The 11,724-nt window shown below is 46.8% G+C and overlaps 1 protein-coding gene across 1 annotated transcript; it reads right to left on the bottom strand.

Moving 5' to 3' along the window:
- Positions 1-1,011: 1,011 nt before the first annotated feature.
- Positions 1,012-10,911, bottom strand: LOC112215198 (E3 ubiquitin-protein ligase PDZRN3-like). The gene is made up of 5 exons (XM_024374134.1): positions 10,569-10,911; positions 3,483-3,724; positions 3,089-3,197; positions 2,631-2,726; positions 1,012-2,526 (listed from the first exon to the last, which is right to left on the bottom strand). The coding sequence occupies exons 1-5, from the start codon at positions 10,617-10,619 to the stop codon at positions 1,012-1,014; spliced, it is 2,013 nt and encodes a 670-aa protein (XP_024229902.1). The 5' UTR covers positions 10,620-10,911.
- Positions 10,912-11,724: the final 813 nt, after the last annotated feature.

Genomic DNA, 11,724 nt, shown 5'->3' on the forward strand with positions numbered 1-11,724 from the left:
CTAATCAGAGGTGTTCTGGACCACAACTTTAAGCTATCATCAAAACCGAAACCATAAGGAACTCTTGTCTGAAATGTTGTGGCACATCACTTAGACAGCACTCGCAAATGTCTGACTGACAAAGAGTGGTGTCAGGGGAATATCAGCCCTGTGAATCCAAGCCCAGTTAGAGAGGTGACATTGTGACATGTGAAATAGTGCTGTCATGTCCAGTTGCCAGGTTTGTATTGAGGATAGTCTACATGCTGGGAATAAAGGTACTTTGTCCTCTTATTCAACACAGGCTGTAAAAAGAGGTGAAACAAGAACATCAGAATGTTTCATGACCACGCACAATGATTGTGCAACTTATCATGAGGTGAATATTACACATGATATGACCATATACTCACTTTATTTGGGGGGGTAAACAGTTCACAGTGCATTTCTCATGTGAGTGAGATGGGGCTCTTGTCCATGTGCAGTAGATGTACAGTACAACACATAATTTACTACCTGAGGTTTCATACAAAATATAAAGTCTGTATCACTACAATGATGTGGTTTTAAACTGAGGTCACATTGAGCCAGATGTGATGCAATGATATGAAATGATTTCCAATACATGTTTTGTTGATTGAATTACAGTGATATGGTTATATCCACTCTTTGGGCAAACAAGCGAATTAGATTGTATTTAACTGTAAAAGGTGTATGTTGATGAAAGGAGTCACCACCATTGAAACGCAGCTGTATCTTCTGTGCAGTGGCTAACCCAAAACCCACGTAGCTAGCTTTAAAGTAGCCCGGTGAATACTAACATTTAGATGGCTTAATACTGCCATTGGTGGAGTCTGTTGGACAACTACTGCTCTAGGTTTGTGTTCAGGAACACGAGTGGAGAACAGGAGATAGTCAAACTATAGTCATATCACTGACCCTCTTCACAATCAGTAGCACAAACACACGCAGGCACACACACAAGCACACACATACATACAAACATACACACACACACACCTTGATGTGTCATTATACAGTAGTGACAGACAATAGAGGGCTGTGACCGTGAATGTTGTCCCCCTGCCCCACCCTTGTCCCATGGGTCAGCAGCTCCTCCACTGTGGTCCAGTCATCCAGCAGTTTATGGTTCCTCAGACGACTCTGCTTCCTGTGGCTGAGCTCCAGCACTGTGCTGCAGCCTCCTCCAGGACCCCCTGCACCCCCAAGGCCCCCAGCAACCCCTGTACCTCCAGTCCCATTCTCCCCTGCCCCCTCAGCCCCACGGTTCAGCTTCCTCTGCCTCTGCTCCCGGGCCCACGCCAGGTGGCGCCGGCGCTCAGTCCTGTTCCAGTAGCGGCCTGCCCAGGCCTCCCCGCGGGCCTCCTCATCCGTGGTGACCTCACTCCGTTCGTCAGCCAGCCGGGAGGCCCGTGCCTTCAGGAGCTGGTTCCTCACCGCCCGGGGATTCCCAGAGAGACCCCTCCTGGAGCGGGCAGAGGGTCCATCCAGTGTGCTATAGAGGGGACCGCAGGGACAGTCTGCTTGGGGCCAGTCCCCACCAATGTGAGGATGTCCCAGTGTCGCAAACTGACGCCAGTCTGCTGGCTCCTTCCCACGCTGTTTCTTTGAGGGACTCTTGGAAAGACCCTGTTTCTCACTGTTATATTCCTCACTGGCCATACTGCTTCTGTGGTTATCCACACATCCTTGCCAGGTGCCTTCCACATGGTCACTCAGTGGACATCTCCTCTTCTCACTGATGTCTGTGTTGAACCCCCTGTTGTATTGTCCTGTGCCAGAGTTCTCAGTGGGCACGGCTAGGTGGTTTGGGCTGCTGGGCGGTTGTCGGTTTACGTGTCTGTATTTCCCTGTGGCAGTGTTCCCAGCGGGCAGGGCTGGGTGGCTGGCCCGTCTCCTGTCTGATAAGTCATGCACAGTGTGGCTGCGGCTGGGAAGGTCCTCAGAAGAGTGCTGGTTCAGCATCAATGCTCTCCTCTGGCAGGGTTCTGTACGGCAGCTGGAGGCAGCAACCCTAGGAGCAAACCCGGTGCCATGCCTGCTCAGCTGGGGGCTCCTGGCTTTGCGGAACTGAATGGAGCTACTACCCATGGTGCACTGGTGAGTCATGGCTGTGTGAACTCCGTCTGCGGCTCTGCCAGCCTGGGGGTCACAGGTCAGGGTCTCAGGGATGGACTCCAGGTCCCAGCGAGACTTTGATCTCTGTTCCCGGGGCACGACGCGACTCCGGTAGTTGTGGATCCTCCCATCTATAATCTTCTGGAAGTGGCGGAACTCCCCTGTGCTGACGCTGTGGAAGCCAGAGTCACTGAGCTCTGACGAAAGGAGGGACTCAGAGGAGGGAGAGCTTCCCCGGCTGGTGTTTCCTGGAGGAGAGGACATAGGGGCCTCTACCCCCTCCTCTGTCTCTGGGTCAGACAGGTCCCCCTGGTGGAGGCTGCCGTCGGTGCAGCCCAGGCCGCTGTCAAGCTCGTGGAGAGGCAGGTAATTCAGAGGCCTGTCCAGCCAGTGGCCCTCATATTCACTCTGAAATAGAGAACGGAAGAAACATTGGTTGTTATACTTATGAATGTTTATGACCACGTGTTCAAATAGACAATTGTTTTCTATCTTTTTATTTCTTACAGTACCTGGCTCAGGAAGCTGCTTGGCTCATCATTATCAGTGTTACAGCAGCCAATCAGACAGTTCCTGTTATTGGGCTGGTTAGTCATCATCTCTGGATCCTATAGGTGAACATAAGGAGTGGATACACAAGTCTTAGATATCAATGGGGTGTACAAAATCTAGGCTAGACACATTAACAGATGTAGGATATTAATTTGATCACCCTGTCAGAGGAGAATGAATAACTTGTGTATTTGAGGTATAAAAAGACTTCTGAAGTTTGTCATTTCCACTTAGAAATGGTAGACTTGATTCTCCCTTACAAAAAATGTACCAACCCTAACAAAAAATGTACCAACCCTAACAAAAAATGTACCAACCCCAACAAACATGTCCATTCATTATAATCCACATAATACATTTCCCATTGCTGCAGGATTATTTTCCTGCTGTAGCAAACCGGCTCAAATGAATAACTCACATCATCATACTCTATCCTGTTAATGTCCTCCAGATTGTAGGCAACACTGGGGAGGTATCCATTGGCTGCATAGAGTTCTGGTGGAAGGGTCATGTGATCATAGTAAGGTCTGTGGAGAATGAGGTCATCACATGAAAACATGACTGTTTCACACCGTAGGCATTTTAAGCGTAAGTGACTATGTTTGCACATTAGACCGGTTCAAGTCAGTGGTTCCTTTCAATTCTAACACCGCTTCTGTATACATCTCACGGCTATACTCTAAATGACATAACCCAGAGCCTCAATCATGGGACATCACTGGTTCAATATAACTGGGTCACTATTAATCTGCCATTATACTTGCATACACAAGCAAATAAAGAGACAGAGGCCCAAACCAAGCAGCACATACCCAGAAGCGTAGGCACAGAGGCCAGGCCCGGCCCCCTCCCCCTCCCCTAGGGCCCTCAGAGCCTCCCAGGATTGCTGCTCCGTCTGGGTGCCGCAGTCAGACACTGGGTACTGGGAGTGATGACGCCTTCTCCCTCGCCGGTGTCTCCCCTCAATCTGCATAGTGATTGGCTGCTCATAGCCGTCCCCCCGGAACTGCAACTTCTCTCGGTGGCTGAGATGGGACAGGTCACGCCCTTTGACCTGGGAGACATATGAACATGCAAGGTCAGATGTAGAGGAAGTGAGGTAGTTGAGTTTTGCTGGCTCATTCATGCCATCTGATATCTTATGTCTGTTTTGTCTTTTGTTAGACACAAGGACATCACAGGACCAGGATGGCACAGTTGATTTAATGTACAGTATATGTGTGGGCCATGTCCCATCGAACAAAAGCATTATGGTGGAAAGAATAATAGAGCATCAACACCTCAATAAAGATCATGTTTGGAAGTGGCAGACAGTACTGTAAGCAGACATTAGCTTCTTGTTATTATAATGCATGAAGTCTCATGGGTCTAGAAATGTAGGCCAGCTGAGCTGGACTGATTCTCGCCATGGATTCTGGGCTGTGCTTTCTGGCTCATCTGAAAAGCTTTGTGCTCAATAAAACCCTAGAGATGCAACTCAGGAAGATCTTTTCCACCCCAGTGCACTCTAGGGCTGTCCCCGGTTAAAGAAAATCTGGGTGGACCAGGAGTCATCTGCTCTTTTGACCAATCGATTGTTTGACATTTTAAAACGCATATTTTTCAATATGTAGACACATCCTAAGTGTTAAAATCATATCAACTATATGCACTGAGCTTGTCTGATGCTTTAAGCACTGTTTCGCTTTTATGCTCTGTTTGATGAAATAATTAAGACACACAAAGAACTAGAGGGAGTACAACCACAATTGATTTTCCTTCTGCAGGGCCGGGCTCACACTTGATGTGCTGGGTTTTAAAAAAATCACAGCCAGTATCTTTGTGACTCGTACCCATTGTGTCTCTCTCCTCCCTGCTGCAGTGACCACCACCGAACATCAACAGTGTTTATCGCGCTGTCCATTTTGCTGAAGCTGGAACATAATCACAGCCATTTCTGACTGAAAAGTTCTGTTACCGAAATCCTTCACTTCTTAAGGAAAGAACATTCCCTATTCCCTCAACCGTTGCTCTCTTTATGTGACACGTGTGCATCGAAAGTAAGTGACCAATAGGGCCTGACCTACAGCATAATCACATCAATAAAATGGTTATAACAATCTCAGAACACCGTAACACATGTAACTGCAAAATGGATGCAAAGGACGTGACAAATAAACTTGAAACAGGATTGTTTTCTGGTTGCTCAGGAGGAAAAGGGGAAGTCAGATGTGTGGAATAAATCTTACTAGTTGTGTAAAATACTGGAGATCAATAAATAAAATTAAAATAAGAAGCACTTTATATATATTATGTGTGCCAAACAGGTGCTGTTAGATTACAATATAATTTTCCTGATCGTTTGGAAGAAAGAACAAAACTAAATAAATCATAAATCTATCAGAGAGTCTGCTGTAATGTGTTTTGTAAAGCCTTTATTACAGCAAAGACTAAAAACAGTTTCCTGAAATGGAACGGTTTATTTATTGCTTATGCTAATTATTCAAGGGTCGCATTGTTATTTTATTTTAAAACAAAAATGCTTGATTGCATAGAATCATGAATGACTTGTATACTGTGTGATGACATGAACAAATGAATGATTTATTGAAACAGTAGCCTATATAAGTATTGAAATATAGGCCTAAGTAAATTACGGTATCAAGACTGAACAGGATGCGCTCTTAGGCCTACAGCTCAATGGTGGTTATACAAGGCTGTTTTATAAGATTACTAATGATAATGACGTTACTTATTATTATAATGATGATCATAATAATAATAGTAATAATAACAATAAGAAAGAGATCAAGAAAAGGGAAGATTAATGTTATTACTATAAATATAATTTTGGAACAGTGTAAACAACACAAAATAAGTTATAAAGAATACCAGTGACTGGTGTAACGAAAGAAAAAAAGTGTAAAGCCTTTATTACAGCAAAGTAAAGATAAAAAATAGCCGAATTTGTGAAATCGTTTATCCAACATGTTGTGATTGGGTGAGGCTTGGTGCTCACGGAATCAGTAGGCTATTAAACAAACACTCAAACAGGCAACAGAAGTAGGATCTGTCTTATTTCTGTAGATATACAGTACCAGTCAAAAGTTTGGACACACCTACTCATTTACAGTGGCTTGTGAAAGTATTCACCCCCCTTGGCATTTTTCCAGTTTTGTTGCATTACGATCTGGAATTAAAATAGATTTTTTTTTTTGGGGGGTTGTATCATTTCATTTACACAACATGCCTACCACTTTTGAAGATGCAAAATATTTTTGATTGTCGAAAAAACAAGAAATATTACAAAAAACAGAAAGCTTGAGCACGCAAAATATTACTTTTTGTTTAACACTTTTTTGGTTACTACATGATTCCATATGTGTTATTTCATAGTTGTGATGTCTTCACTATTATTCTACAATGTAGAAAATTGTCAAAATAAAGGAAAACCCTTGAATGAGTAGGTGTGTCCAAACTTTTGACTGGTACTGTACATGGATGATTTTTAAAGCTAGGCACATTTAACAGCTAGTATATTGATTATAGAACTAAATAATTGGGGTTTCCTCTCTTCTCACTTTTCTTACACAATAAGGCAAGGGCTGTTTTCTCGTCTCCTCACTCTGCTGCTGCCATTGTTCTCAACACCAATATGCTGTTTAACTGCTGTTATTCACAATCAGTGCATTCGGAAACTATTCACATTTTGTTATTGTCACGATCGTCGTAGTGAGGAGACCAAAGCGCAGCATGGTGTGAATACATTATTTTAATGTAGATGAGAGAACACGACGATCACTAAACAAACGCACAAAATAATAAGGGGAACGTGACCGCTATAGAAACTGAGTGCTAACATGCAACATCACATAGACAATAACCCACAAACAACAATACAAAACAGGCTACCTAAATATGGTTCCCAATCAGAGACAACGACAAACACCTGCCACTGATTGAGAACCATATCAGGCCAAAACACATAGAAACAGACTAAGTAGACATGCAACATACAATGCCCACTCATATCACACCCTGACCAAACAAAACATAGAAACCAACAACGCAAATAATGGTCAGAGTGTGACAGTACCCCCCCCCCAAGGTGCGGACTCCGGCCTCAAAACCTAAACCTATAGGGGAGGGTCTGGGTGGGCATCTGGCTGCGGTGGTGGCTCTGGCGCGGGACGTGGACCCCACTCCACCATAGTCATTTCCCTCTTCAAGGGCCTCTTTAGAGTGACGACCCTCGCCTCCGACCTTGGGTCTAAGACCCTAATTAAAGGCCCCACTGGACTGAGGAGCGCCTCTGGACTGAGGGGCAGCTCCGGACTGAGGGGCAGCTCCGGACTGAGGGGTAGCTCCGGACTGGCTGGCGGCTCTGGCAGCTCCTGGCTGGCTGATGGCTCTGGCGGCTCCTGGCCGGCTGACGGCTCTGGCGGGTCCTGGCTGGCTGACGGCTCTGGCGGCTCCTGGCTGGCTGACGGCTCTGGCGTGTCCTGGCTGGCTGACGGCTCTGGCGGCTCCTGGCTGGCTGACGGCTCTGGCGGCTCCTGGCTGACTGGCGGCTCTAGCGGCTCCTGGCTGACTGGCGGCTCTGGTGGCTCCTGGCTGACTGGCGGCTCTGGCGGCTCCTGGCTGACTGGCGGCTCTGGTGGCTCCTGGCTGACTGGCGGCTCTGGTGGCTCCTGGCTGACTGGCGGCTCTAGCGGCTCCTGGCTGACTGACGGCTCAGGACAGAGGGGAGACTCTGGCGGCTCAGGACAGACGGGAGACTCTGGCGGCTCAGGACAGACGGGAGACTCTGGCGGCTCAGGACAGACGGGAGCACCTGTAGGGATGAGACGGAGAGACAGCCTGGTGCGGGGGGCTGCCACCGGAGGGCTGGTGCGTGGAGGTGGCACTGGATAGACTGGACCGTGAAGGCGTACCGGAGATCTTGAGAGCAGGGCTGGCACCATACGCCCTGGCTGGATCCTCACCCTAGCCCAGCAGATGCGGGGATGTAGCGCACCGGGCTAGCACGCGTACTGGGGACACCGTGCGCTCCACCGCAAAACACGGTGCCTGACCAGTACAACGCCCGCCGGGGTAAGCACGGCTCGGAGAACTGTAATGCCGAGCTGGTACAGGACGTGCAGGGCTAGGGAGGCGCACAGGAGGCCTGGTGCATGGGGCTGGCACAGTCTTCACCAGACGGCTAGCACGCACCTCAGGACGAGTATGGAGAGCTGACACAGGTGACATTAAATCCCCGACACGCTCCGTCGGGCGGATGTAGTGCCTCAGGCACCAACACAGCACCTCCCTCATAACTCTTTCCTCCAATCTCCACATTAACTCCTTCACTGTCTCTGCTTTGCTCACCTCCAATACCGCCCTGACCGGCTCTGGTTCCATCCTTGGCCCCTTACGGTAAGCTGGGGGAGTTGGCTCAGGTCTGACTCGTGACTCTGCCACACTCTCCCTGTGCCCCCCCCAAGAAATTTTTGGGGCTGCCTCTCGGGCTTCCAGCCGCCCTGCCGTGCTGCCTCCTCATACCGGCGCCTCTCTGCTTTCGCTGCCTCCAGCTCTGCTTTGGGGCGGCGATATTCCCCTGGCAGTGCCCAGGGTCCTTCGCCGTCTAGAATCTCCTCCCAAGTCCCTGAGTCCTGCGTTCTTTGCCCCTGATGCTGCTGGCCGTTACCACGCTGCTTGGTCCATTGTTGGTGGGTTATTCTGTCACGAGTGTGACAGTTATGTTACAGCCTTATTCTAAAATGGATTTAAAAAATGAAAATATCTCATCAATCTACACACAATACCCCATAATGACGAAGCAAAAATAGGTTTTTAGAAATGTTTCCAAATGTATAAAAAATAAATCAACTGAAATATCACATGTACTTAAGTATTAAATTAAGACCCTTTACTCAGTGCTTTGTTGAAGCACCTTTGGCAGTGATTACAGCCTCGAGTCTTCTTGGATATGAAGCTACAAGCATGGCACGCCTGTATTTGGGGAGTTTCTCCTATTCTTCTCTGCAGATCCTCTCATCCTCTCAAGTCAGGTTGGATGGGGAGCGTCGCTGAAACTGCCATGACAACACACCATGCCATGTTTCAGAACACCTTAAATCGGTCTAAATACCCTCACAACCATGTGTTTCAATACTCCAGCAAAGTTAAGGTTTTGTGTCCTTTAAAGTTAGTTTAGAGCACTTCATTTTAACAGTTTAAGCTTTCGGTTTTAATCATTTATTGCCACTGGGACATGCCGGTGTATCTGCTAAACTGCTTGCTGTACACTGTACTGCATGATTGTACACATGGATTGGATTGTGGGTTTACGAACGCGTTAATTTGTTTGTTGACTATAACATTAATATGGTGATGATGTAGGCTGTGTAACAGTTAGCGGTCATGGTATGAAGGTTTGGCTTTGAGTGGTTTTTGCACCTGGTCATAGACAGCTGTTGTGTTCTGCACTGAAGTCCACAAGTGAAGGGAAAAGGTTAGAGGAGGAGAGCGAAAAGGAATTATACAACTTGCAAAGTGATGACGCTGTATGTGGCTGCTTTGAAAGTGAACTGTGTGCGGGTGATTCGGGGTGTATTCATTCCGCTGATTCTGTTGCAAAACGTTTCTCAAACGGAACGAAGTGGGGAGGGACCTACCTGATTTTGTCCAATAGAAACTCTTGTTTCAGTTGAAAAACTGAATGTTTTGCAACTGTTTGGACTAATGATTACACCCAAGATCAGCTAGATCCAGGCAATAGTGTGCATGGCGGTATTGAATGTGTCGCTTTCTGTCACCTTGATTACTCCAATTTGTCTCTTGACCTGTGCACCTACGTTATAAACGTTCAATCGTAGGCTAAGCTGAAGCAACCTCATGATGGGTATAGGACAAATTTGAGTATCATGTAGTTGCTTAAACCTATCAATGATACATTTAGCTGGGTGAATGGAATATAAATGACAGTCATCCAATATGCTGTAATAGAAATAAAGTCATGCTCATAAAAAATGTATTGTCCTCCCTCATCTTAAACGACACCGACCGCCACTGGTATACTGTGTGTCTGTGCTTGCAAACTTGTGAATTTATATGCGTGTGTATTGTGCTCAGATTCCAGTTTATAAATTCAAGGCAGGCAGCCAGGTTGAGCAGCCATAGCTATTGCTAACAGTAGTTACTCCATTGACAATGGAGACATACACTCTATCAGGTCACCCATGAACACATTCACCCTCTGGTCACCAACGAGCAATCTTCTCTTAATGCACAGTATACAATTCTTTTGATGCATTACAATGCACAGTATCTGGACCATGGCTGCTAAAATGGCCAGAGGCTGCTTGGGGCAAATAGAGATAGACAGTGTGTTGGTGAATAGTCGGCCTGTCTAGAGGCATCTACATGGCTTCCTGTGAGACCAGAGCAGGTCACCACAGCCACCATCAGTCCCTGTTAGCTACGCTTCAACACACACAGAAACTGCAGTAGTGTCTGTTCTTTTCATGGAATATTTTTGCCAACACAAATACGGTATGCATGCTAAAGACCCTCAGTTATGCAAACACACTCAAACGAACGCACATGAGGTCATACCATAAAATTGTGCGTGACCACACAAACACGTACGCACGCACACACACACACTGTCTGCCCCGATCGGGTCTTCAGATTACGTAGCCTGCGTATGCTGACTTTTCTGTGTGAAGTAAGACATGATGGTAACAGTATAGGCTGCTTTGTCTATAAGCACACAAATCCCAGAACAAAGGCACAGGTTGAACGCACTCATGCAAACACACACACACACACACACACACACACACACACACACACACACACACACACACACACACACACACACACACACACACACACACACACACACACACACACACACAACCACCCTTACTTACCCCATTCCCATTGTCAGCCCACTGTCCCTGTCCAGAGAGCCGACAGCCCATGTCTGTGTCACTCTGGTGGAGGTCTAGCCGATCCACTTACAGCAGTGGAGGGGGAGAAAGGAGGAGGGAAGGCCAGCTCGAAGGTAAGAGGAAGGTAGACAAGCCAGCTCAGAGGTATGAAGGATGAAACCAGTGCAGCAGTGCATCGATCCAATCTGTGCCAGAGTCCTGGGAAGAGGAAAGGCGGGCAGAAATGCCCCCCCCCCCTCCTCAAATGATAGAGAATGTGAGCCTTGTCAGTGCGTGGATTCTGCAGTGCTGGAGAATAGAATGCTGCTGTTACTCGCTTCACTTCTCTCTCATCCTCTCTCAGAGTCAGCCTCTGAGGCTCCACCCACGAACAGACCCTCTCCTCATGCATATTCAGCATCTGTCAACACCAATGAACCAATCCCAGAGCCAGAATGAGAGAGGGAGGGAGGCCTGTGGATGGTATTGGTTCAAAGGATTAGCAGTCAAACATTCATTCATTTATTCAGTCTTCCCCACAGTGTTTATCACCATTTGTACTTGATGAAAATGAAATGGTCTTTCCCTTTTTAAACCCTCTCCTCCCCAAACGAAGGTACAGTATGTTGGTAATTGCATGGCAGAGATTACTCCCATATCAATGTGATATTTTGCATTATGTTTATATTTGCCATTTTAATTATAGAAGCTAAGAGTGTCAGTAAACAAATACAGTATCTCATTATTATGCTTAAATATTCAAGTAGCTAACCCTTGGCAAGAACTCTTACCAGCTGTGGAATTATTGAATGCTGGGGAATTGGTTTAGTTATGGAACATTTTTGTAGTGGCATAAGGTGTCCAGAAGGAGAGGGAATTTTGCAAGAAACACTAATGCTGGTTAATGAGCTTTCATTCTAAACTCTAGGGAGAGAAAGGCATAAACACACATCCACCAGCACACATTACTTCACATCACCTACAGCACCCAGTGTCACAGGAAGGCCAAAAAGATCATCAAGGACAACAACCACCCAAGCCACTGCTTGTTCACCCTGCTATCATCCAGAAGGCGAGGTCAGTAGAAGTGCATCAAAGCTGGGACCAAGAGACTGAAAAACAGCTTATATCTCATGGCCATCAGACTGTTAAATAG

The sequence above is a fragment of the Oncorhynchus tshawytscha genome, linkage group LG16 (assembly GCF_018296145.1).
Source record: "Oncorhynchus tshawytscha isolate Ot180627B linkage group LG16, Otsh_v2.0, whole genome shotgun sequence".
In the NCBI taxonomy this organism is placed as follows: Eukaryota; Metazoa; Chordata; class Actinopteri; order Salmoniformes; family Salmonidae; genus Oncorhynchus; species Oncorhynchus tshawytscha.

Coding starts and splice junctions, on each gene's coding strand:
- LOC112215198 (XM_024374134.1), bottom strand. CDS start 10,619: ATGGGCTGTCGGCTCTCTGGACAGGGACAGTGGGCTGACAATGGGAAT. Junction 3,725..10,568: donor GGGCTGACAATGGGAATGGG/GTAAGTAAGGGT, acceptor TATGTCTCCCAG/GTCAAAGGGCGTGACCTGTC. Junction 2,527..2,630: donor CAAGCAGCTTCCTGAGCCAG/GTACTGTAAGAA, acceptor TCTCTATTTCAG/AGTGAATATGAGGGCCACTG.